Source organism: Pelecanus crispus, chromosome 1, assembly GCF_030463565.1.
Source record: "Pelecanus crispus isolate bPelCri1 chromosome 1, bPelCri1.pri, whole genome shotgun sequence".
Lineage (NCBI taxonomy): Eukaryota > Metazoa > Chordata > Aves > Pelecaniformes > Pelecanidae > Pelecanus > Pelecanus crispus.
Window position 1 is genome coordinate 119,299,779 of NC_134643.1, and position 26,758 is coordinate 119,326,536.

At 41.6% G+C, this 26,758-nt stretch overlaps 2 protein-coding genes across 6 annotated transcripts in view; one reads left to right on the top strand and one right to left on the bottom strand.

Moving 5' to 3' along the window:
* Positions 1-20,902, top strand: part of JAM2 (junctional adhesion molecule 2) — a 38,653-nt gene extending 17,751 nt beyond the window's left edge. The window contains exons 2-10 of the mRNA XM_075712898.1: positions 6,121-6,186; positions 11,233-11,346; positions 12,556-12,708; positions 14,503-14,708; positions 15,994-16,096; positions 17,804-17,911; positions 18,724-18,739; positions 19,665-19,698; positions 20,870-20,902. Of these exons, the coding sequence (XP_075569013.1) occupies positions 6,121-6,186; positions 11,233-11,346; positions 12,556-12,708; positions 14,503-14,708; positions 15,994-16,096; positions 17,804-17,911; positions 18,724-18,739; positions 19,665-19,698; positions 20,870-20,902 (833 nt within the window). The remainder of the gene's footprint in view (positions 1-6,120; positions 6,187-11,232; positions 11,347-12,555; positions 12,709-14,502; positions 14,709-15,993; positions 16,097-17,803; positions 17,912-18,723; positions 18,740-19,664; positions 19,699-20,869) is intronic.
* Positions 20,903-22,031: 1,129 nt separating this feature from the next.
* ATP5PF (ATP synthase peripheral stalk subunit F6) lies at positions 22,032-26,708 on the bottom strand. Of its 5 annotated transcripts, none has more exons than XM_075714407.1 (4): positions 26,654-26,708; positions 25,740-25,928; positions 24,345-24,469; positions 22,032-22,155 (listed from the first exon to the last, which is right to left on the bottom strand). In XM_075714407.1, exons 2-4 carry the CDS (start codon positions 25,907-25,909, stop codon positions 22,127-22,129), a joined length of 324 nt encoding a protein of 107 aa, XP_075570522.1. In that variant the 5' UTR covers positions 25,910-25,928; positions 26,654-26,708; the 3' UTR covers positions 22,032-22,126. The 5 variants fall into 5 exon arrangements, with proteins under 5 accessions (XP_075570522.1, XP_075570528.1, XP_075570517.1 ...); XM_075714413.1 differs by lacking the exon at positions 26,654-26,708 and adding an exon at positions 26,421-26,456; XM_075714402.1 differs by lacking the exon at positions 26,654-26,708 and adding an exon at positions 26,409-26,447.
* Positions 26,709-26,758: the final 50 nt, after the last annotated feature.

Sequence of the window (26,758 nt, forward strand, 5' to 3'; positions counted from 1 at the left end):
AACTCAAGATAACTGAAAGACTGAAGTTGAGCTTCTTTTTCCTTTTTTCCCCATGATGTGGGATAATTTCTTCTAGCCCTTGTCTGAAATTTGAAGCCTTAATGCCGTATTTATGTTACGTTTATTTGATGAGGCTGGGTTTACTCCAGTTATTTCAGGCCACGTTTTGGTGCCGAAATTGCCAGTTTTGGAGATCGGTTAAGGACTCGGGCCGAACAGGAGATTTGCAGAGGCTCTGAATAATCCTGATCTCTCTCTCCAGCACGTTTGCTGGAGATTAGCATTTACCAAGCAAAACCGATGGGAAGACGAAGGCTGCTTAAACAAGGACCGCTGACGGCAACGTGGCTGGGAAGGGTGGTGGCAGCCAAGAGGCTGCCTGTTGGTAACTGTGAGAGTTAACGTAGTCTAGCCTGCCAGTGCCACCATGAGCAGGGTTGGTAGCCTTTCAGTTGTAGCCACCGCATCTTAGGCTACTAAGGAGAAGGAAGTTAGTGTCCTTTTTTTTAGGTGATTCACGACTAGTTCTGTCCAGAGATAGATAGCTTCTCCTCCCCCTTCCACATTTATCGACTATGTGATCTGTGGACTGCTCCTCTTAGTAAAACATATGGCAACAGGAGAGCCAAAACAGATGTGTTTAAATGATGAGACTGTGGCAAAACTCTGCATATCATTTGAGTACCTCATGGTGGCTAGTTACGTAGCTGAGAAGTCTGCGTCAGCATCTGAGCGTGTGTCACCGATGGTTTATCCTGAGGTGGTCACGTGTCTGAAGAATGCTAACACCAAACAGATGTCTGGTTTCCTATTCTCTTTCAGGGATTTCAGTAAGAGAACTGGCTTCATTATCGCTTTATTCTTGGGATATTGGACTTCCTAAACTTACAGTATCATCTGAAATCCTTTGTTAAGCTTTGCTCTAGACCACCTGCTGTTTAGAACTTGGCAAAACAAATACCACAAGACTGTTTTTTCTCTTGTACTTGTAACTTTGTTTTGATTCTGTTCTCATGTAATTTCCTCCAGGCACGCTGTTTCCTTTGATTTGGTTTGACTAATGAGCTTTTCCTTAATGATTCCTCCAGCTAGTAGTATCAGTTTACAGCTGTGTGAGTGATTATCAAATGGAAAGTGTGTATTTTGGGGGTTTAGTTCTAAACAAATGAAGTTACTAACATGTAAGAATAGGGTTTTTTTCAGTCTGTATAAAAGCGTTTGATGAACAAAAAGTTTACTGGTACAGTAATATGTCATCTTTTTGCTATTGCTCTTTATATGGTGAATTAAAATCCAAAGCTTAAATCTTGGGTTCTGAAAAATTGGCAGAGGCATTTCTAAAAGGACGTTTTAAAGAAGAGATGCTCTAGCTTTAAAGGCCTCTCCTGTCTTTCTGCTTGATCAGAATATATAATGGTTTTAATTCGGTCAGCTATCTCCGCACCACCTTAAGTTACTGTTTGGACTCTACTGCTTCTTGAAGAGAGTCATGTATATGTGTGATTTGTGTGTGTGAGGAGGAGGGCTGTGTGTATGTTGAACTCCTTTCTTTCTTTTTTCTGATGTATTTTGTAATTATTGCATTGCATAATAGGTTCTTCATGTATTCTATAATTCCCTTGATGCAAGGGGAAACATGGTGACTTTGTGCAATTGCAAGCTCCCAGTACAAAGTATGCAAAGTAATTTCATGATAACTTCTACAGTGAGAAGTAAATACCATGATCCTGCCCCAGAAGTCATAAAACATGGGGGTTTTATTGTGGCTTCTAGCTTATGAATACTTAGACCATGACAGAGTACTGCATGATATCTGTATTAAAGAAGAGGAGAGAAAATTCCCAGTTCGTGAACCAGTGAATGTAATACAGTGGTGAATTGCATGTATTTGAGCTCTTTTTTGCATCCAGACAGAGAAGGTTGATGTACCAGTAATTTATAAATGGCTTTACTCACACAGAGTCCTAGAAATGCTTCCTACATAAGTTGTTAGCAAGTGTTAGCTGCTGTCAGAGCCTCAGAACAAAATGCTCCTCCCGATCATGAACACATGAAAGAAGATATTATTTCAGTAGATAAATACAATTTGTTACCTATTGGCATATAGCATATGCGGGGGGGTTTATTGTTCTAGGAGCAACATGGTTTGGGTAAAAGTCAAAAGTTAATTTGCTTTCCATAAATCTAAATAGGGCTTAATAGGTTAAAAGGAAAATTACTTAATGACTTCAGGATTTTAGACCAAGGTTGGACAAAAACAAGATGGGCTCTGCATGGACAAGCAGGAGTAATGGTTACTTGGGGAGGTGCTGGAGAAGTGGTTCCTTCTGGTTTCAACAGGGTGGCGGGGGGGGAGGGTGTCATTTTAGGGTTATTTCTTTTTTTTTAAAGTCCAACAGGAAAGTTTCCTTTCTTGATGGGGTGGAAAAAATTTCCAAGTGCTATTTGTAATGCAAATATTTTTTGCTATTTCAGTGTTCTAAGGGTACGTAAATGGCATTGCTGGAAGTGTCTTCTTCACTTCTTATTTATTTTTGTATTATAAACTTCTGCTGTAACTATTTTGGGGTAACACAAAGGTGACAATTAAAACATATTAAGGACAGGATAGCTGCGCACAAATTAGGATCTTTTGGTAATATGCACATGTGAAAATTCACTTTACGTTGCCAGGTGTGAAGCTGTATTCTCTTAGAAGCAAGAAATGTTGGACACACATTTGGAAGGGGATGGAGAGATATCTAGAAAGCAGTAACTCTGAAGAGTAATACAGGGGTACCAGGCGCGGGTGCCCGGTGGCTGTCGGTGGCTGCGGGTCGGCCCCTGTGCGGGGCGGCCGGGGCTGCCCGGTGCCGGACACAGCCGGTTCCAGCCGGCTCCAGCGGCCCCAGCGCGGGGCAGGGCTGAGCCCCGCAGCCAGCATGGCGGCGCCTCGGGGGGGGGCCTGGGCGGGGGTGGCACAAGGCTGCCCGGCAGCCAGGGGAAAGTGCGAGAAACAGCACTGCGGGCACCCCGGGGAGAGGATCCCCTGCAGCCCATGGAGACACCACGGTGGAGCAGGTATTGCCATGCAGCCCGTGGAGGACCGCACTGGAGCGGATACCCACATTGCAGCCTGCGGAGGATCCCACACCGGAGCAAGTGGATATGCTTTGAAGGAAGCTGAAGTGCATGGAGGATCCATGTTGGAGCAGGCTCCTGACAGAAACTGCAGCCCATGGAGAGGAGCCCACGCTGGAGCAGGGGAAGAGTGTGCGGAGGAGGGAGCGGCAGAGGGGAGCTGTTATACACTGACAACTCTCATTCCCCACAACCCCTGCATGTACTCTCTTTTTAATTGGCAATAAATTTAATTAATTTTCCCTAAGGTGAGTCTGTTCTGCCTGTGGTGGTAATTGCGAAGTGATCACCCTGTCTTTCTCTTGACCCATGAGCTTTTTAATTTTATTTTCTCTCCCATCATGTTGAGGAGGGAAAGAGAGAGAGCAGCTGGGTGGGCATCTGGCAGCTGGCCAAGGTCAACCCACCACAGCAGGACACAGTGAATGAGTAACTGAAGTTTTGCTACAGTGCTGGAACTCAAAAACCTACTCTGACTGTTGCTCCATGAGTCACAGAGGCAATAGTTAAGAGATACCAATAGAATCGCAATCTGTATTTTTAAAAAAACCTAGAAAATTATGGAGGGAAAGGGCCATAGGAACAGTTTGGATGGAGAACTCCCTCTGTAGTGCCAGACTCGAACAATAAGGAATGCTCTTTTAATTGAGAAGACCATGATGGTGTATGATGGTGTATGAGACCAGTGCTGTTTAGCATCTTCATCAATGACATAGACAGTGGGATTGAGTGCACCCTCAGCAAGTTTGCAGATGACACCAAACTGAGTGGTGCAGTTGACATGCCTGAGGGAAGGGATGCCATCCAGAGGGACCTGGAAAAGCTTGAGCCCATGGGAACCTCATGAGGTTCAACAAGGCCAAGTGCAAGGTCCTGCACCTGGGATGGGGCAGCCCGTGGTATCAATACAGGCTGGGTGATGAAGGGATTGAGAGCAGCCTTGCAGAGAAGGACTTGGGGGTACTGGTGGATGAAAAGCTGGACATGAGCCAGCAATGTGCGCTTGCAGCCCAGAAAGCCAACCGTATCCTGGGCTGCATCAAAAGCAGCGTGGCCAGCAGGTTGAGGGAGGTGATTCTGCCCCTCTACTCTGCTCTGGTGAGACCCCACCTGGAGTACTGCGTCCAGCTCTGGGGCCCTCAGCACATGGACCTGTTGGAGTGGGGCAAGAGGAGGGCCACAAAAATTATCAGGATGGTGGAACACCTCTCCTATGAAGAAAAGCTGCGAGTTGGCATTGTTCAGCCTGGAGAAGAGAAGGCTGTGGGGAGACCTTACTGCAGCCTTTCAGTACCTACAGGGACTTATAAGAAAGATGGGGACAGGCCTTTTAGCAGGGTCTGTTGCGATAGGACAAGGGATAATGGTTTTAAACTAAAAGAGGGTAGATTCAGACTAGATGTAAGGAAGACATTTTTTACAGTGAGGGTGGTGAAACACTGGAACAGGTTGCCCAGAGGGGTGGTAGATGCCCCATCCCTGGAAACATTCAAGGTCAGGCTGGACAGGGCTCTGAGCAATCTGATCTAGTTGAAGATGTCCCTGCTCATTGGCGGGGCGGGGGGTGGACAAGATGACCTTTAAAGGTCCCTTCCAACCCAAACCATTCTATGATTCTATGATGGTACCTTCACACAGAGAAAACAGCATGCTAACTCAGAGCTGTGAGAACTCATAGGTGAAAGCCCAAATGGACTCACTGAAGTGAGAAATGAGGCACGTGCTTCAACAGAAGTAATTAACTGTCAAAAAAAAACAGTAAGAAGCAAAAGAGTCTTGATCTGTTCATGTCTTCAGATCAAGACTGGATATCTATCTGCTAGATTGTGTGCAACTCTTCCCCCATTAGGCAGGGGAAAGGGAAATGAATTCTTTGAGGATGAACAAAGGAGGTCTGTGTCCGTGAGAGAGGTAAATAGCAAGATTAGACTAAAAGTAGTAAAGCAAGACTAGTTTCTATCAGTCAAAAGAACATTATGCTCTTAAACAAGCCATGTTTCTAAATATTGTTGATGGGGAGAGGCGCTCGGTTATTTTTCATACCCTCTGTAGCAATTGTTCAGTTGGCTGATGCAGATGGACTGCTTTAGGAGTGTCCAGTCTTCAAAACTGGTCCTAAACCCAAGGGAACTTGAGATGCTTTTGGAAGAACAAAAAGTTAATGTAAACCTGTGTAAAGAACTGTATTTAGCTCTTCTTAAGCATTTGGCAGACTTGTAGCCTGCTATGGAGTAATTGGAATAACTGTGACCGGCTCTTGGGCCTTGCAGGAACACTTCTGAATTGTGAGGGAACACAGTGGAGTCCTTTCGTGGGAGGAGAGCAGCTCTTAAGAGAGGATGTATAGTGAGGTGCTGTGGGGGAGGAGGTTGCTGGGTGGGGGTTGATGTAGGGCTAGTGGTTGTTTCACTTGTTCTCTCTGGAATTTCAGTATTCCCGATATAAGAGATATCCAAGAATGTGTTTTTTCTTTCTTTGATATGAAACTGTAGAAATGTTGACTAATGTTTTCCTTCTCATTTCAACAAGAATTTGAGGTAACTGCCAATTACCGCACACATTTTTTTACCCTGTGGAAGATGTACATGGTATTCTTCAGTAAACATGCCTGCCTTGTAATAGGAATACAATGGAAAATACACTTATGGATTAATACAAGTCTCCCCAATTACAAACAGACTGAGACATTACTCCAGTATAAAACAACGCCTGCTGTTTATATAGAACTTCTTACATATAAATATTATCATGCTATTGTAAAAGAGAAATATGACTATTTTTTACAGGTGCCAGGGCATGGAGAGGAGAAGATGAATTGTTCAAGGCCACCCACATGGCCAGCCCTGGTCTAGCTCTTAGTCTCGTGCTCTCTCTAGCAGACAATATCTAATCTGTCCAGTGTAAGGAGGTCTCAAAAATATTGCTTGTAGCTGCTGAAGGACATATGAAATTACAAGTGTTTATTGCTAAATTGTCTTTTTTTTTTCTGTCCCCTTGCAGATCGTAAAGTGTCTGGAATTTCCATTGAAACGGATAACAAAAATGTAAAAGCAGAGGAGTTTAAGGGTATAGTATGGGCATTGCTGTGATTATTTTTAATATATACACAATACATGCAAACGATGTATACGAAGCTGTGCAGCTGTTAAGATTGTCTTCCTCTTTCCTGAGGGGTCCTGCTCCTACTCTCTCCATTGACTCTTTGCATAATCTTGGTCTTGTCCCCATTTTCTCTTACTTGATGTGGGATTGGACTAGCTGCTCCCCAGAGGTCCTTTTCAACCTCACCTATTATGTGATTCTATGACTTGTTTGTCAGTCCTGGTAGCTCACTCTGTAACTTCTTCCTGGTTTCCTTCTACCCAAAATGACGGGAACTGATAGAAAGGAGAAGCATTATCTTACAAGACAGAGAAGTGAGGGACTTGAGAGAGAATAACTTAAGGTAGCTAATTGTCAGTAATTATGATTTAATGGCTATTTTTAATTGTCAGTAACTATAATGGCTATTTATATATGTCCTATGTAAAATGACAAATGACTTCAATAATGTGCTAGAGAAGTTAAGGAGGCTGGGAGGAAAACCTGATGTTTGCTGGGTAGATGAGAAAGGGATCCTGGTAGTGTGTATGTGAGGTTTGTGGGTTATGTGGGGTTGGTTGGTTGGTTTTTGCGTTTGGTTGGAATGGAGAGAGGTGGGAATTTGGGAATTCAAAGAACTGTTTGCTGAGCTTTAGGCTTTATTAATTGTTTGAGGTAATAATCAAATATTTTAGAGGTCTCTGAAGCTGTCAGCTGGGCTCCTGTCAAGTATTCTTGTCACTCTTGGGGTAGAAAAACTTAATACATTTAGAGCTCAGGACAGGCAAGAGGAGAGAGAAGCTTTTCAGGTAATATTAAAGCTTGATTAGGTTCTGTCTTTTTATATGCTATATGGCTTGCATTTTGTCCTTTTGTTATTTGTATGGTAGAGTGAGATCAGTTTAACATAGCTCAGATGCCATGCAGAGTTCTTCTTGTGTAGCAGCACTAAGGGAATGGCAGGGGCTGATAGATGTAGCTATTCAACTGAATGCAGCTGATCTGAAATGTTTTTTTTTTTTCTCTCTTCCAACTTCTGTTACTGTAGAGGAGGGTGGTCAGTCACTGGAACAGGCTCCCCAGGGAAGTGGTCATGGCACCAAGCCTGTCAGAGTTCAAGGAGCGTCTGGAAGACCCTCTTAGTCATATGGTTTAGTTTTAGGTAGTCCTGCAAAGAGCAGGGAGTTGGACTTGATGATCCCTATGGGTCCCTTCCAACTTGAGATATTCTATGATTCTATAACTAAATGATAGCCTCCAGACTAGATATAAATGCAAATTAAACATTTTCCAGACCTCTCCAAGATCCCAGAAGGTTCTTTCAGGCCTGACAGAGCCTGTGCTGATGCACAGCATCCCATGGGCCTACGTCAGTGTGAGTCAAGTAGACCTGTTCTGGAAAATACCTCTCGCTGACTCTGTTAGTATGGGAAAAAGTGAGAGAGGGGAACTGTAACTAAGAAGGGTTTTATTATGTTGTCTGTGTTCTGCATGTGCTCCCTTTCTTCCATTCCATTCACCTTCTCAGAATAAGATTACTGGGAGGGCATCAATGCTAGCTTTTTCTGAAACAAAAAAATGTGGCATGCAAGAAAGTGGTAGCTCATTCAAGATGGAGGAGACTTGTTCAGCTGAGAACACTTCAGCTGAGCTGTCTCTGTCAACTAATACAGACCAGCTCATGAGACCAGCCAACTGTCGCAAGGTCAGTAGCAGAAGCAAGCTGAGCTTGAATGATGGTTTTTCTTTGTTAAAAGGATACAAAAACAAAATGGAAAGGAAACTTTAGCAAATCTTAAGATTCAGGAAGCCTCCACCCATCCACTCAACCTGAAGTCAGGAACCTTGGGCTTCCTGAGTGCACAGCATGTTTTTTGAAGCAGCCAGTGTGTGTGTAACATGTTTCTGGCAAAGAATGCCCTCCTGCTTCAATTTTTCTTTCAAGTCTGGACATTTTTTCCCCTATGAGAGATCACCAAGGCTACCAGTCTGGCCCCTTGGAAGCTTTTTGTTTCTCTACAGAACAGACCTGGGAAATCAGACTCTAAAGGGTGAGTGGGTAGATCTGTTGGTAACTCTTAATTGCCATTCAGCCTCGTTTGCTGAGACTGGAAACAAAGGTGCCGGTTAATGCAGATTTACTGTATCTTTGAGCAGTGGATGTTTGTCTCCTGAAAGCTAGACAGGCGTTGCCAAAACTATAAAGGCTTTTGATGCCTGATACGCTGGTCTATATTGGAAGATGAGTAGCCTAAAGGTGGCAAGATCCATACTGTATTTGTTTCTTTTACAGAAATTTTTGGGTGATACTGAATTTTACTTCATTAATAGATTTGGAGCCAGTCAGATGTCTGGTTGGATTCTTTCCTCTGATGTTGTCTTCCAACAATTCTTACTAATACCTTGACTTAAGAGTTATTTACCGGGGGGGGGAAAAAAAAGTGTATATTTGAGCGTGCTGTTCCAAGGAGAATGGAACTACTGAAACACTGAGTTTGTCCCAGTAACTCACCTATACAATTTGTCACATCTTCTCTCCCTCTTTAGTTCCCCTATAGTAACTATAGGCTTGACCATAGACCACAATTACTATAATGCAAGCTATAATAACTATAGGCTTGACCATAGACCACAATTACTATGATGCAAGCTACATATTAGTGATGGCATATGCTGATGCTCTGCTGTGATGGAGAAAAAAAGAACAGCTGAGCTCCCAGTATGACCTGTTCCTCATTAGGAGCACTAATTTCGGTTTGTTTCCTAGCTAGTTATGGCAACTTTAGCAATAATCAGTAACCTGAAATCTCAGCCTTTCTGTGAAAATTGGTTGGTGATGCCCACTGTACTTAAGTCAGGGAAACCTGTGTGGACAGAAAGAAAGGTGAACAATTGTATGAACCTTCTTTGCTTGAGAACCCAAGAAAAATAAGAGGTAACCGCTAAGGGATGTTATGAACAGACTCTGGCACCAGCAGCTCCAGGGACTTGGGGGTTCTGTCTGCCTGGCCACTGGAGCCCAGCCCAATGTGCCTGGAGATGTGGGGGGTCTTTATTCCAGGGTGATGAACACAGCTGCTGCTTTCCCATTTGCAGATTCAACCAGTAGCAAGGCTGCATGTGTCCCCCAGGGGTGCATGCAGGTGTGTGCACACCCACACATACACACACCTGTGACACTGGCACTGCCAGCTGTGCAGACCACCGCAGGCAAGGTGCTGCCTTCAACAGCACCCACATATAAGACTGCCTGGGCTCACATAAAGAATTACGTATAGACAGCTAAGCCTCCTTCCTCCTCTCTGGCTGGTGGAGATTGAAGTTCAGCGGTGAAAGCCCTCACAGAACACTCTCTAGATTCACAAGCCCATGCACATTCTTGGATCCCCTGAGTACCAGCACAGCCCCTTTGCCCATCTGCTACCCCTGCCCTACTCACTAGCTTGCTCAGCTTGAGGTTTGCTAGTGAATTACACACACACCTCCAGGCATGCCAGGTTTAGGGAAGATACAAACACTGCGCACGTACCACGCACGTACCACACACCCCCACTTCCAGAAGCAAGCACCACAAGCCCAGGGGTGTCTGCACCCCCAGCGTGACCCCAGTTGCTGGCCCTAGATTTGCTCAAGCCAACCCTCTCTGTCCCAATAGCTAGCACTGCCGGCACATGTGCTTTGAGACTCACCAATACACACTCCCAACATCTGTAGCCCCTCCAACTACTGATGCAGAGACCCTCACTCACTCCAGTTGCCCACACAACAGTCCCATCAGTTTGTTTGGAGACTGATGGTCTTTGTCATTATTTCCGTTAGTCCCTGTCTGTCACATCGGTGTCTCTGTGTTTTTGTTTGTTGGTGCCCCCTTTACTTGTTACCACTTTTGCATTGAAAAGGTCCTTGATTGGGAAACCTTAATGAAACAGATTCTCACCTTCCACATACCCTTACAATAACCAGTGTGAAATTGTAACTAAATACCTAAGTTACCGTTGTGGTTTAACCTGGCAGGCAGCTAAACACTACACAGCCGTTCGCTTGCTCCCCACCTCCCCAGTGGGATGGGGGAGAGAATCAGGAAAAAAAAAGTAAAGTTTATGGGTTGAGATAAAGACAGTTTAATAGGACAGAAAAGGGAGGGAAAATAATAGTGATAAAAGAATACAAAAAATCCGTGTTGCACAATGCAATTGCTCACCACCCTCTGACTGATGCCCAGCCAGTTCCTGAGCAGCAGTCACTGCTCCCCGGCCAACCCCCCCCCAGTTGATATACTGAGCATGACATCACATGGTATGGAATAACCCTTCGGCCAGTTTGGGTCAGCTGTCCTGGCTGTGCCCCCTCCCAGCTTCCTGCTGGCAGGGCATGGGAAGCTGAAAAAAGTCCTTGACCAGTGTTAGCACTGCTTAGCAACAACTAAAACATCAGTGTGTTATCAACATTATTCTCATACTAAATCCAAAACACAGCACTATACCAGCTACTAGAAGAAAAAAAAAAAAATTAACTCTATCCTAGCTGAAACCAGGATGTTTGCTTAGGAGAATATTTAACCATCTTACTGGTACGTTTTCCATCTGCATTAAGTTATGCATTTAAACAGTTAAACTACTGATACTGAATTCAGAATAGTAATTCACAAAATGTTGATAACAGGATCAGAGTCCTTTTTTAATGGTGATCTGCTCACTGGTGAAAATATTTAAACCTAAAATGAGGGTAGTAATTCAGAATCTGTGCCCATCCAATATGGGAATATCTAGCCCCCAACATCTGAAGTTTGATCCAAAGGCCACTGAAGTATGGGAAAATTACTAGTTTCTGTTTCCCCATTGTGTTTGTGTAAATCCAGAGAAGGTCTGATGGCATCACTTTGAGAATTATATCTGGTCCTTACTGACTGCTCAAGTTCTTTTGAAGGGGGAGTATTAATTTCATAGAGCCTGAATGTATACCAAACACAATGCTAAAGTCTCTGATTTTCCCTTTTGCATTCTTTTTTTTTTCTCCCCCCCCCACTCCCAGAGGCTATTCTTAGTTGCAAGCACAAATTTTCAAAAGGGATGAGCTTAAGAATAGAATGGAAGAAAATCCAGTCTCAAGGAGTCTCCTTTGTCTACTACAATGGTGAATTTACAGGTACAGTACTACAAACGTAGACTGATGGTTTAACATGCCATTCTCTAGCATAGATATTGACTCTTTCTTGGGGAATAACATTAGGAAAATGACTGAAAGAGAATGTTCTTGACTCTCCATACTGAACAGCTGTCCCACTGAGGAAAAGAATTCTTCCCCAGGGTGGAAAAAAAAACATTTCTTAATAAAATCGTCAATGATTAATTACCTTTTTAATGAAGTTAAACATTATAAGACTTAAGAAAAATGGCACTGCACATTCCTTGACATTTTTAAAAAATGAGATTATATTCAGATATAAATTCCACAAAACTACTGCAAGCTCTGCACTCGTATCCTACAAAGAGGTTTCTGAAGCCTCCTGTAGAGCTGGAGGCTTAGATATGAATAATGCAGCAATTTTTATATACATAAAATATAAACTCAGCTGTATATTTTAAATTATTTGTATTCTCTTCAGAAATGGAATTTCTGTTTATGTGTTCTGAAAAGGACTTACCTCAGCTTTATGTGTTGAAGAAAATATGGGTCTCTGGTACCTTGTACACAATAAAAGAAGGTTGAGAAGTCAAATAAAAGCACAGTAATTTTGTTAGTTTGTAGAGCTTGCAAGGTGTGCTGGTCTTGTTGATGAACTTGTTTTTTTCTGCATAGATTTAATTTAGAGAAACACTGGAGCTCATGGTTCTTGTGTGCATGTAACTTTAATTTTGTAACAAGCTGTAGAGTGAAAAAAAACTTATTGTAAGAAGTCTGATGGCAATATCTTTGCTAAATCCATCAAGTTTTTCTGCCAAGTTAAAATGTCAAATACTTTGTTGTGGTCTCACTCACAAATCTTTCTGTAAGGTAATTAAGTTAGCGATTGCCATCCCTCTAGTGGAAAATGATGTCTTTTGTCACCTGACTACTGCTATACATGTTTTCTTGAAATATTTGCAGGAAAAAAGCATTCCCTCTTCCAACTAGGAAATGTATGGCAGATGTAGGTTTTTTGAACTGAAGTTGGTTTTGGACTAAGTGGACAAGTTGTGGAAGGTTCGTATGGTCTTGAGAAGGGGATTACGTATTGCTCCTTGGTGACATACAACTAACTGAATAAATGAGCAATAGTTCATAAATTGTACGTGATTTCAGAACAAGCCAATGAGACGTAGACATTTGCTATAAGCAAAGAGCAGAAACCTCTCTGTCTGTTCTCTCTTAAAGGTGATCTTCGAGGCCGAGCAGAGATGCTGAATACAGGAATCCATATTAGAAATGTGTCTAGAAAGGATTCTGGGACCTACCGCTGTGAGATCAGTGCAAAGAGTGAAGAGGGGCAACGCCTGGGAGAGGCTACTATTACTCTCACAGTATTGGGTACAAGCTTTATTACTAGGGCTTCTGTAAAGAAATTGAATGATGGCAAGGGGTGTTGAAGGTAGGGTTGTCCATATGGTGTGTGGCCGCTGGGTTTTTGGGTCTTCTTTGGGCTGTGTTTATAAACACACGTGCACATGCACGTTCTACAACATACTTCACAAAAGAGCTTTGCAAAATGCACGGTTGCATTAGAATGGAATATAACTAGGGTTTTGTTGATATAAATGTGGGTTTCAGTTCTCAAAACTTAGCAAGTATGCTGATTTTTATGTGATGGCAAAACTTCCATTTCTACTAAAACTGAAGTTGCTCGGTGGCTGAGAGCTGATCATGGTGTTTGGCACTGGAAAGTCAGCATCTGTCAACACTTATCAAATATTCCTAAGCAGTAGTTCATTCCAATATGCTACAGTCTCCTCCTGTTTTTGGAAGGAGAAACTGCTGCAGTGTCTGCACAATGCCAGCCAGCAAGCTAGCAATCTGCAGACTTTATTTACAGCAGAGATGGTGTTGGCTTGGGGCGGGGGGGGGGTGGTTCTTTGTGTTTTTTTGTTTGTTTTCTTTCCCGGTTGGGGATAGAAGGGAAAAGTGAATACTGAGCACGTTCTTCTTACATTGTTCCTGGTATTTTTCCCAGTGGATGAGTGGTAGAGGTTGGTAGTTTTCTTCTTTTCTCCGTATAGGGAGAAAAGAAAATACTTGCTTTTGTAGTTTCTGTATTGTTTTTTTCCTATACAAAAATAATTGATCTTTTAAAGTTATAAATAAAGTCTCAAAGTTCTTCATAAAGGATGATAAATTAATGAACTTCTGATTAGCTCCAACAATGAGGTAACCCCACTTATTCCTTCTTTCTTCCACTCTCTCAACAGCTTTCCTCTTTTAAATGTGGCTTCTTAATGTAAAGCAGAAATCTTAGAGCCCAGTGGAGAGAGCGTGTGTGTGTGTTGCTCACAAACCTTTTTGAAGTTAATGTGCATTAGTTAGTATTTCACTTGGTTTTCTTTATTTTTGCTTTTTATTTTAAAATCAGCCAAGAAAAAATTACGAATACTTGTTAAGGTGTCACTTGTGCTTTTAATGTTCCATGCATGCCTCTTCACCCTTATTTTTCTCCTACATAGCTTCAGGTTACCAAAAAAAAAAAAAATTTAAGTTCCTTTTCTGTTCATGTAATAAAAATTGGAAAAGAGACATTCATCTTCATGGCAGAAGGAATGATCAGTTCTCCTGCATCTGTGTGGGGGAATGTTTGTTTTTAATTTAAACTGAAATTTAGTAACCAATTGTTTTTGGTCCTCAACCTGGGATTTACACAATGGCTGTGATTATGGCCAGTCTTGGTAATTCTTTCTGACTATCATTTTTCAAAAAACAATTGACTTCTTTTAATACAAAAAATTGTTTTCCTCTTCCTCACTTCTGTTTTTAAATACTGGGGAAGGGAAGGGGGGAATTACTGGACTACAGATTCCCTGAGTTATCCCTCCTCTGTCTGTGAGCAAGAGGCCCCATACAAGAAACAAGGTGAAACAAATTCTCTGATGACACAGCATGTGGGGGGAGGCTGGGAGCAAGCCTCTTTCTTCCATTTTTAGCAACTCACAGATTTTACTGTGCTCTCCAGTAGCAGGAGTGTGCCTTCAACCCCTTCTCCAGCACCTCATTTCATTAACATGGTAGTTTCTAAGCATGTACACAAGCGCTCACCTCCTCACCAGTGACTGTCAAACTGTTGTCATATAGACAATATTGATAAGACTGTGTAACAAGTGCAATTTCATTGTCCAGTTGCTCCGACTACTCCGGTATGTGAGGTACCCAGCTCCGCAATGACGGGAACAGTAGTGGAACTGAGCTGTAAGGAGACTGAGGGGTCTCCTCCCTCTGAGTACCAGTGGTACAAGAACGGTGTTGCCTTACTGGAAAGGACAGGAACAGGCAGTGCGAGAGTACCAAACATAACTTACACCATGAATAAAAAGTCTGGCACTCTGGTAAGTGTAATAACCAACTCTGTCATAACCAGCTGTCAAGAAGACCAAATTTACTGTTTAGTAAAATGATGCACAGGGATCTTAATCCAAAAATGCACAAGGCCTTTCTCAGATATCATTGTCATGCTGACATACGTGCTAACAAACGTAGAAGGTGGTTTCTGCCTCAGACCAATGACAAGCCATAGACATTGAGTGATACAGACAAATTGGGTGAGTTGCAAGGCTGCAGTAATGATAAATGAGCATAATCTAGAAAATACATAACAAATTTCACCTTGTCAGTTAGCTAACTAGTGCCAGGTGAGAATGATCTCTCAGTATGTCAACAGGGTTACATCTGATAGTGCCTTAAAATCTGAAATAGCAACTTCACACAGTTCTGTGGGAGTGCAGCACTAAGGGCAGTCCAGAATCTCTGCAGTCCAGTGGCATTTACAGGTTCCACTCCAGTACTTGTGAAGTCAGTGGGAATAATGAGTCAGGTCTGCAAGTAAGCTTAGTGTTTTTTTGTTTTAGTTGCAGTTTGTTTTGTGAAGGGTTTTTTCCGCTCAGAACTGGCCATCTCTTTCTCATCCCTCCCCATTAGCTGATCCTTCTAAAAAAATTGATACATACTACTTACAATGCATTGTCAGCTGAGATTTTTCAGAAGTAAAGAGTTGGTCTAGGAACACCCTACTCTTGTGTATGATCAAACGTGGAAACTGAAATCTCACTAAGCATTCAGAAGTGTTGTGGATCTTTCCGCACACTGTGGAAATTAGGTGGACTACTTAAAGTTACTAATCACTTCTGAAAATCTTAAAGTATGGGATATATTAAGGGAAAAAAGAAGTCCAATTTTAAAAAAATACAGAGAAACACTGGAATTGACATGAGGTCAGTCTCTGTCCATCTCTTGCTTCCTCGTTTCCATTTTTACAGTAATAGTATTTGATAAATAGTGCAATTTAGCATTTCTCCATTTGAAGAAGACCCACTGAAAAAGAATCTCCTTGTAGATACGCTCCATCTAGTTAAAATGTCCATCTGAAAGACCTTCTTAGACCAGAAGCTGAAGTTAAGGACCAGGGAATGTGACTAGGGAGATCAATTATGAGGTTGAACTGGACCAGAATTTCTCACTTCTCACTTTCTTTCAGGTTTTTGTTTTGTTTTGTTTTGTTTAAAAAAACAACCAATCAAAAAAAAAAAACCCTGTTGACATGTCAAAATTTCTATCCCACAGGAAATTCTGAATTTTTTTCCATTCTGATAATGGTTTTGGGCTCTGTCTTAACAGCTGTTTAACACAGTCTCAAAGAATGATACTGGAGAATATTTCTGTGAAGCCTCCAATGGGATTGGATTATCTCAGAAATGCTCAGTGAAGCGAATGCAAGTTGGTATGTGTCAAATAAAATAGGGGTGGAAAACAGTCTTGCAATAGGAATTATTTTACTGCATGATGCAACTGAGAAGCTAAGACCAGATTGAATTATATCTTTTTGTTTGATTATGGCATTTTGGGGAAGGAATAATAATAATATGAGTTCCTTATATGTAGTTGCTGTTGGCTGCTTAAAGCATTCCTTTCTTACAGCACAAACATATCTCGCTGCATTTCACAGAAAAGCAGCTAGTTTAGTACCTCAAAATTAATGCAGTAGCCAGCCTTTAGGCTGCTAAACACTGAACTTCACAGAACAGCAGTATCCATATGAGAACCTTAGTATTTCAGAACGCTTTTGTGGAACATGTACAGGATAACGTGCCAGTCCATTGGGTTATTTTCTTTATGAAAAGCCTCCCTTTTGAGATGCATTCATGTGAGATCTTAAGGTAACAGATCACAAATTTAACCAAATGACTTATTTATACCTGCCAGAGGAACACTGAAGAAGTCAGTGTATCTTAAAAAAAGAATAAACAAAAAAAATCCTGCTGCCTGTTTCTTTTCTACTTGCACAGCGTAAGTGAAGTGTAACATTGGTTAGCTAATAAAGAATTTAGCAAGGGCTGGAGGGGCAGAGACTATAATAACCGAAAATGTATGAATGTTTTTGCAGAACGTAAAACTAGCTCCTGCAGATGTGATAGGAAAGCAGATGGTAACAAATCCTAACAAATACTGCACAGAAGTTCATGTCCAAGTATTCCATAAAGCAATTGTCTGGTGCTTTCTTAGAACTTAGCTGAAAATCACTCTATCATGGCTTTTAATGCATTCCTGGTTGATTATGAGCAAGTGTTCCACAGGCTACCAAGGTACAGTCCCTCTGTTGTGGAAATGCTCACCGAAGTCCTGAATTGCTGTCAACCAATGCACAAAGATTGATAGGTTTGGGGGTAACATTCCCAACCATATATTAATGTATGATTAAAGTCAGGATCCAAATAAGTAATTGGACATATAACAAAAACCTATTAAAATGTTCCTGCTTGTGGTATTTTTCCTAAAATGGATGATTGTCTGAAGCTCTTAGTGATTATATCAGGAAATGGGCATGGGTCATCACCTTCAAAATAAAAATGGCTAGATGTTTCGGTAGCCCAGCGTAAAGTTTAACATTAGACATGTGGGCTAAAATGTTTGCTGACCTTTATTGTGTTGAATTTTAAAAGCCTTGCCATTTAAAAATAAAAAGGCATTGAATTTTAAATAACTTGCCTGAAGAGCTCTTCAGGACTGGGACCTGACGTCGCCGTCAGCTGTTTCCATTATTTTAGGCAAACTAACTGTATGAAAACACTTGTTTTAAGACTTTTAAAGATTTAAAGATATTTTCCCTTAGAGACATATGACTTGAATAATATTTACTGGGGACAGGTATAATGAGGAGTATGCATCCCTTGACCCCTCTTATTCTTTCCTTACTTTTGACCCCAACTAAGCAGTTGAAGTGTACCAAGCACTCCTGTTAATGTGGCTGTGATACAGTAGTGCTTTTGGACTGCTTAATCTGCATCTAAGTGTTACTAATTAACTTATGTAGCTTGGGCCAAAGACCACCTATAGATACAAAAGGTGCCTGTAGTAATTGGGGGAAAAAAATCCAGCCAATGGAAATGTTTACAACTTCCAACATTGGATTTATGTTTTATAATTACAGATGACCTTAATGTAAGCGGTATCATCGTTGCTGTAGTATTTGTGGCTCTGGTAATGGCATTGTGTGGCCTTGGAGTATTTTATGCCCAAAAAAAGGGCTACTTTACAAGTAAGTAAAATAAAATCACTCCTTCCTTGTGTCAAAAAAAATGTTTGTACTTCTGCTGACTCTAACATGTCTTCCTTTTCATGAAGGCTCTAACTCCATGGTACTAAAGCTAAAAAGCATTACAGCAGCAACTTTTTTGTGCAGGCTTTTTTATTCTGCCAGCTTCTACTGCAAAAAATACTTCAAGAATGACATGGAGATGCATGTGCAGTTGCATAATGTACCAAACAGCAGTCTAGGGAAAGCAACGAGCCGAACCCTGGTTCCTGGAGCCCCTCTGCTCTAGTTTTGAGAAGGAATGGCAAAGAAAGGCAACATAAAAACAAGCCGTGCCAAGGTCACGTTCAGTCTAAAAGGTCTGAGCGGCTGAGTTCTGATGAAGGGGAAACGAAATTACTGGCTCCCTCTTCTGGGTCGTGGTGAAAGTGCACGTGGAGAAAGTTTGCTGTTAAGGATTGCTGCAAAAAGCTCAACACCAAGCAACCCTCTCCATAGCGTTTACATTAGCGCCTGCAGAGTTCAGCACAGCAAGAAGGGGTGCCAAATGTCAGGGTCTGAGAAGGTGCGCTGCCTGAAAGTAACAGGCTAACGGAGCTGCTGTTAAGAGCTCATGTTCACTTGGAAGTTCATTTACCTTTGAAAGCAACCTAATCTTTTTCTGTTTAAACTCACTACACCAAAAAGAGACATTTGGTTCAGAAACTCCTAGAAACTGAAGAGCTGAATAAGCTATGAATAACTATTTCAAAGAACTTTAAATCAGCAAAGGAAACTGTTCTTGTGCTAATTCTTTTCTTTTTTTTGTTTTTCAGAGGAAAGCTCTTCCCAGTAAGTATCTTGACGCAAGCAGTACACAAATCATGGCAAACTTCATTTACATTTCCGATGATTTAGTAACTGTAATGATTAAGGCCTTAATCTCACATGATTCTTGCACAGTGGCTTTTCTGAACGCTGAAATTAACCTGATCCTACACACCAGCTGGGTCCCTTATTACAACCAGTGTGCTGGTGAGAAAATTAATTAAGCATTATTACTGTGATAATGTGCAGAGATGAGTCTTTTTACATAGCTGTGGTTTACATCCCTAACTCAGCTACAGGCATGCATTTGTCTCCTCTTCATACTAGGCAAAAGATGATCAGAACCAAATTGAACTGTTCTCATATCCATGTCTACAGATTATTTCAGGAAATGTTTTGTAAAAATATGACTGGTGGAAACTTTCTGAGGATGTCCGGTCTATTCCTTTGATATGGATTTATTTCATGCAGTTAAATTTCTTAGTAGCAAGTCAGAATTCCTCAAGCTATTTTAGTGCTCCCACACAAGGCTAAAATTATGTGTGCTTCATTGGAGGCTGGCCTCCAGTATTTTTTTCTTTTAAAAGTTTATCTTAGCACTTCTAGATAATAGCAGATAGAAGAAAAAAAGTAAGGTACTAAAGAGAAATACAAATACTACTTTAAAATACTGTATAATTTATACTGGCCATGAACTAGACAAACAACATAACTGGAAGACTTGAAAAGACAAGCCAGGGAAGCTAATTTGACAGTGGTTCATGAAATAATGACAGCTATCTAAAAGCATTCAATGGATTTGTTACTGTAACTTTTTCCTAAGGGGAAAAAAACTAAGGATTGCTGGAAATCTGGAAAAATGCATTCATAAATAAGGTTCTCAAAGGGTTAAAACTAACACCAGAAAAGTCACTGTTTAACCTATGTTCCTTTCCTGTTCTGTTAACAGAAAGAAAACCAACTATCAATCTACCAGTGAAAAGGCAAGTACTTTGCATTCAGTAGGGTTTAAAGAGTTTTACATGTCTTCAAAATTCCTTAATCTGTGATGTTTTTGCACACATACACATACTGCCCACACCCCCCTGCCAAACCATACCTGCCACCAATACCTAGAGATACCTTATCTCGGTTTGCATTTATAGCTCCCTATTTCTCAGTCTCAAGTGCCATACAACTACAGCACCTTGCTCCATACTTTGCCCTCTTTTTCATTACCACTATAACCAGGTTTTTACCTGGTTGTCTTTTACCTACTTCTTCCTACATTTCCCTGTTCTGTTAGCTCATTTCATTTTTTTTCTTTCCCATTTTCATGATTATTTGCCCTCTATTGGATAAACGAGAGGTAACACCCTTACGCTATTTGGCAACATCATCTCTATACTGTCCACTTAATGATGCCATTTCCTGTGAAGACTCCCACTCTGCCTTACTTGTACATATCAGTTAACCAAGGAAACTAACTCGGACACAGTCCAAGGCAGCAGTGAGAAAAAGATTGGCCCTTAACTCCTCTAAGATTAATGGGCATCAAAAGGCTTGACTAAATATGGAAGCTAAACTTACTACTTTTTTCCCCTTCCTCACTGAGAGGGCTCAAGGACTTTTAACTGCATGTACATTGCTCCAGCTTTTCAGATTGGTGCAAAAAGAATGGAGCTCCAACTAAAGCTTCAACTAGGAGCAACTGTATTTCACTATCTGTAGTTTAAGGCTGTTAGTAGCCTTAAAAGCTTGCTGAACACCACCCACTTCTTTAATGAAAACGGAACGGACTAAATAGCATAAGCTTATTCCTTCACCTAGTCTGTATGTAAGAAGCTTACTGAGGCCAACTGCCTGGTTGCTCTGAGTGGGAGGGAGCCAACTTTAACAATATTAAATGCACTTATGGATCAGATGCTGAGAGCTGTTTGATACTTGTATTTTTTAATAGGTTATTACTTCTATTCTGTGTAGCAGTGCATTCTGTAGACTTCCCTTTCCCAAAACCAGTAAATGTTACCTAGCAGTACTTCAGGCATGCTTCTTTTCAATCTCGGTGCCTTAGCTGCTTCTGAAGCATACACTAAATGTTAATCTTTGTGGTTAATGGTTAAATGGTTAAAATCTTTTACCTATTACTTATATAACCTTGTTTGCTTCATTTAGGATTTCAAGCATACCAAGTCCTTTGTTATTTAGAAGATTTCAGCCTCTGTGAGGGACATCAAATGACTACTTGTTATACAAAAGTATCAAAGGGACCTTTTGACCTCTGCACTGTAAATATTGTTTCCACATACTACATGCTGAAAATAGAAACTGCCAATGTTTAGATCTAGTCAGCCTGTCTGTGATTGCTTTTTAAAAACACAAACCCCAAAAAAACTTAACTAAAGATAGAACTAAATTGAATATACAAGTCAATTTGTGTGAAGACTTCTCATTTTGTTCATGTATACATGCAGCAATACGGGATTCACTCTTACAGCTTGGAACAATCTATTTGAACAACTTTCATAAATGACCTTGCTATCACTACTTCTACTGCTTATGTCTCCACCATTGCCAGGGACTCACACTCCCCTGCAATTCTGACTTATTACTACCTTGACATTGCATTAGATTTGCCAAATCCACCTGTAAGTGTGTAAGTAGTCTCACAGACATAAACTCACTATCCTGACAGAATAAAGCTTCCTGTAATTGAGGTTCAAGCAGTGTTTTATTGCCTAATATAAAATGCCTACAGCTTCTCTTCCACAAGGAAGTATCTCTCTCTCTGTAGACTGCATATGTAATTTCATTCTGAAAAATCATGCCAGTACAAACTCAAGCTGTAGTCTCTGGACCCTAACTGTTGAAGTATCACAAATAAATCGTTCCTCAGAACCTGAAGTGTTTGTGTCAATAGTTCAGTTACTGAAATTTAAATGTCACCAGCTCATTAACAGGTTTCTATTGCTTCTATAAGAGTAACACTTCATCACTTGTGTGTTCATTGATGCAGTGTAAAATTAGTACATTTGTGCCTATGCTTTTGGCTGTGCAAGTCCATCACTGCCATAGGGCTTTGCTACAGATTTAGGGTTCATGGTTTGTGTTTTTTTTTTTTCCTGCAGCAGCTTTTTGGATGTGACAAGACAAATAGTTCCTTCTTGGTGTATCATTATCAGTGTTACAACTTCTCAGCCCTAAGATGTAGCTTGGCAAAGGAGTTTTGCAGCTAACACTGAGAAACACTACTCAAATGCCTCAGTCACTTGAAGAGTTGATGATCATAGCTAACTATGCTCACCATACAGTTAAGAACTTATTCACGCTTCTGAAATCAAACCAAAACACTGCATTTATTAAGTTACAACTGGTGCCATGTTCAGCAATTCCACTGATGTACACTGCTGTTTGGTGTACAACCTGCAGTGATCACTTCGGAGTCTCCTCAAAGTTGGGCTCTAAAGGAGGAAAGAAAGAGAGAGAAAAGTCGTGTTAAGTCTCTTTTTATTCCAGCCTCGAACACCACAATTCATCTCTTATGCAAAGAAAACTAAACGTTAAGTTGGCAAGCTAAAGCAAACTCTTGTACACTGCAGTCTACACCATCACTTACTTTGTTTGTATCAGGGTATGATTGGATATGGGCAGCACTAAAGAATAAACTACGCTGCAGAGAGGTCTTTTCCACCTTAGAGGAGTTATACATAAGGTTTCAGACAGACACGCACCTTAGTAACATTCTGCCAAAACAGCTTTTAGCAACACCTGGGGTAGGGGAGGAGGCAGCAGAGAAACTGAAGAAGCCAACCAGAACATTACTGGACATGACACTAGTATTTCCAACACAGCTCTGATACAAGAACAAGTAACCAAGCTCTTTCATCTTGATTAGCATCTTATAGCTGATTAACAGAATGGAATGCACAATTTCAACTCCACTCAGCAAAAGATATTCTCCATGTACAAACACTGAGGAAGGAATCCTTGATGTCAAAGGTACAAACTCAGAAGGGTTAGGGCTTTCAACAGGTGGGCTATTAATGTCTGTTCTCCTTGCTACAAAGAGTCTGAGAGGTAAGGCCCAGCTTATAGTAATCTTCACTAAGACAAAAAACTGAGTTTCTACCCATCTACCCACTTAGTTTTGAAAACTTGTTGAAATTAGATTAATGATAGGCAACAGTGGTAAAAGAACACGCCCCCCCCCCCCCCTTTGTTTTGTTCCCATGGTCACACAAGTTTTGTTTAATTAAAAAAAAAAATCCTAAACTTCAATATGTATTGTTTCACATATTACATAGACATATTACATAGACATACAACTGAATATAAAGAATCCACGTCCCTAAAACTGGGGAAAAAGAAGAGACACACCATATATCCTACCTTACAGATGATCCGTTTTATTTGCACCAGTAACAATCTGACACCAAATTCTTCCTTAATCCAACTGAAATACCACCAAAACCCAAAACATTTTTAGGTATGTTCCCAGCCTAAATTAGAATTTCCAGTTAGTCTGATCAGAATTACAAGTCACTGACTACGGTGGCTTGACCTTGGCTGGCTGCCAGATGCCCACCAAGCCTCACATGCTCTCACTCTTTCCCTCCCTCCACAGGAGGGCTGAGAATAGAGATGGCGTTTTTCACCCTTGTTTAAAAGTGCTGTCACAGAGGCGCCACCAGCATTGCGGACTGGCGCAGCTGTGTCCTGCAGTGGGTCCATTTTGGAGCCAGATGGAACGGGCTCTGTCCAATGTGTGGACACCCCCACGTAAACCAAATACACTGGCACGTTCAAAAGATGGTGGAATCCCAGCTACCAGGTGCTTACAGCTTATAAGAAAGACAGCTTACCCCCGCAAAACCTGACTTTAGCTAAAACTGCTTGTGAGCAATGAAGACTTTGAGCTGTACTTATATAAGCAAGCAAAAGAAACAGAGAACTATAGAAATGAGCCTGTCTGTAAAAAAAATTAAGTTGCCTTTATGTCCTAAGGCAGACAGAGTCTGCACAGTTTCTTTGCATTCTTGATAAACCAGCTGTCACAAGCATTCTTCTTGTCGTAATCAATCCGGGTAATATAACAACATGCTAACACCAACTTAAAGCAGTTAAACAGAAGTCATGCCCAAAAAAACGAAGAAAAAGTTTTAATATAATTTAGTCACGAAGTAATCATAAATAACAAAGTTAAGTTCTCTGTTCATTTTCTGAAATTGCTGACTTTCCAGATGAGCTTACAAAATTTACAAATTGCAGTTTGGATGACACAGACAACTGGTTTTCAAATTATAGTCTGCTGACCTCTTTGGGAGGATGAGAAAAAATAGAACAATAGGCCCTGGGCTATTTCTATTTCTATTTGGGCTATTTCTTTAGGGTCTGTGAAGGGTAATTAAGATAGCCTGCACGTTTTGTTAAGCGTCAGTATAAGTAAGTCCACATCTCTACTGGAAAAAGCAAATAATCAAAAAAAGGAGTCAGATGCAATCAGATGTGAACTGTGCAAGAGTAAGGAGATCCACTGTGGGCATTTTACATGAAATTCATGGTCCAAATAAAAACTAAATGGGAATTAAGAGAACCGGTCAGTGAACATGTCCTATTTGCAATTAGAAATTCAGTAAGATTGTTAACTCACCCTCAAATTTAAATTCTGGAAACTTGGTTAGATCTCCCTCACCATACGCCCGTTGAAGTCTAGCAAGCGATTCATTCATGTCTTTCTGAAACTCAGGGCCTGCATCAACAGGCCCTCCAGCTTGCCTAAAAAACATTGAAAGTTCTGATGAACATTTCAGTTCTGAAATTTCCTGTGGAAGTTCTACATTTTCATGGCCATTCACAAATTAAAAACCTTTCTGACAACCAACTAAAGCAAACCATTTAAAATACTTCCAAAAAGTCAAGATACGACACTCCATAGGGCCTACTTACCTTACACATAAACAAGGTTCTCAGGGTGAAGTACAGGCTTTCTACTATCAGTGATGAAAATCCAAGCTACAGAGGTAGCCTTTTGAGACAGAAAACTACACTGAGTATCCAGGCTTTCAGGGCTCTTAGTTTCACTTGTTCCAGGTGTGATTTCCTAGCAAAATTGTGATTTGTAGCTCTGCTATTTCTGAATTAGTGATCTTGGTTAGTAAAGCTTAACTGTTCTTGCAAAGAGAACATGTTTTGAATACTAAACAAGCAAAAAAACCCCAAGAGACAGGACACCTTGGATTCATACAGATTCAGACAGGAATTTCTTGGGATACAAATATAAAATAATTAAAATAGTAACTCTTTAGATTACCAATGCTCAGTTGTACCAACACAGGTATCACTTATGATTGGTAAAGCCACCAAAAATACGCCTCCCTACACAGGCTAGTTTGTAGGTGTAGAAACACACATCTTCCTCCAGTAGAACCAAGAAGTGGCTTATTTCCTTCCCAAGGAAAATTCCCAAGAATAAATTACACAGAATTACTATAGTATTAGTTTCCTGTTAAGTAGTTCATTGAAACATTACAAGAATCTAAGATTCCATTTGAATGAAGTGCTTATTACTTTAAGATGTTTAATGAATTAGCCTCACAGTTCCACTAATTCTCAATTGCTTTTGGAGGCTATTTCAATTCAGCTTCTGGAAACAAGACTGAAGAATAGCTGTTTTCCCCAGACAAAAAAAAAAAGGGGGGGGGGGGGGGGGCTTCCCCCATTTACAGAGCACATAGATCAGTAAAAATTAACACTGTGTGCAAAAAAAGTTAATTGAGTGCCTTAACTTCCCAAGAAGAATGGCATCAGCTTTACTTTTGGGGTTTTTTTTTGGTTCTGTTTTTTTTTAAAGGGAAAAAAATGGACGTGTTCTGTCAGGTATGCAAGAACAAGCCTTCTCACTTGTGACACTATCAATAAGTGTTGCAAGAAAGCATACCTTAAGTATTTAAAGACCAACCTACAAAGCTAGCATATTTTAACATTTGTCAAAATCAAAATTTTTCCCCCTTTTGCCATCAACCTTAAAATAATTTTCCTTACTTACTTGCTCTTTGTGTTGTATTCTCTGATCTTATCCAAGAAGAGCTTCTGAACTGGATCAAGCTCTTTTGTCTTATTAAAGACAACAGCAGAAAGCCCTATGTTTCTGCGCAAGTGAATGGAAACAGCAGAGCGAAAAATGGAAGAAAGTCGCAGAATCTGATGCAGAATCATGATGACGCTACTGTTTTAGCTAAAAAAACCAAAAAGCCAAAACAAAAATACAGAATTAGTTAGCCCTTTCTGCAATACAAACGCATAAAGCAGCAAAAAATTCAGTTCAGAGATGAGCTTTAAACCAGAAGGAATACTGATACCAGCATGCAATCTGGGGTGAAAACTCAAGCAGCCACTGAGCCCACCGAGCAGCACGCCACCCAGCACCCCGCTGCACGTCCCGTTCAGCTGCGCGCTACCACCGACTCTGCTCGCCTCACCGCCGAGACAAACAAGCAGTTTCAGCTTTTGTCTTGCTTAAAGCAACAATTTTAACCCAGCCGACACCAGCAGCAGCATGGGCCGCCGGCCCTACCGCTCCCCCCCGGTCTCTGTCTCCACTTCACCCGCCCCGGGAACCCCCCGCAGGCGGCGGGGACAGCAGGCGCCGTCAGCCCCCGGGCCCGGATGCCCCAAGCGCAAACCGACGGGGGAGGAGGCGCCCCCGGGCACCCACCGGCCGAGTCACCTTGGCAGAGCCGCCTCGGGCCCCCGGTCCGCCCCGCCCTCCGCGCAACGCACGCCGGGAAACCGCCCCGACCGCGCACACTGGGGGTCCCGCACGGGGGGGGGGGTCCCCGGGCCGGCAGCGCCCGCCCCAGCGCACGGCCCCGCTCAGCTGCCAGCTGGAGGTGGGGGGTCGGGGGGGGAGCGAGAGGGAGGCCGAAGGAGCACGGAAAAAAGTCCCCCGCCCACCCTTACCGCCGGAAGTAGGCGATACGCTTCCGGGTGAGGGGAAAGGGCTCGGAGCGCTGGGGCCCCCGCCCCACCCCCGCCCGCCGATTGGCGGCGCGCAGGGGCCGCCGG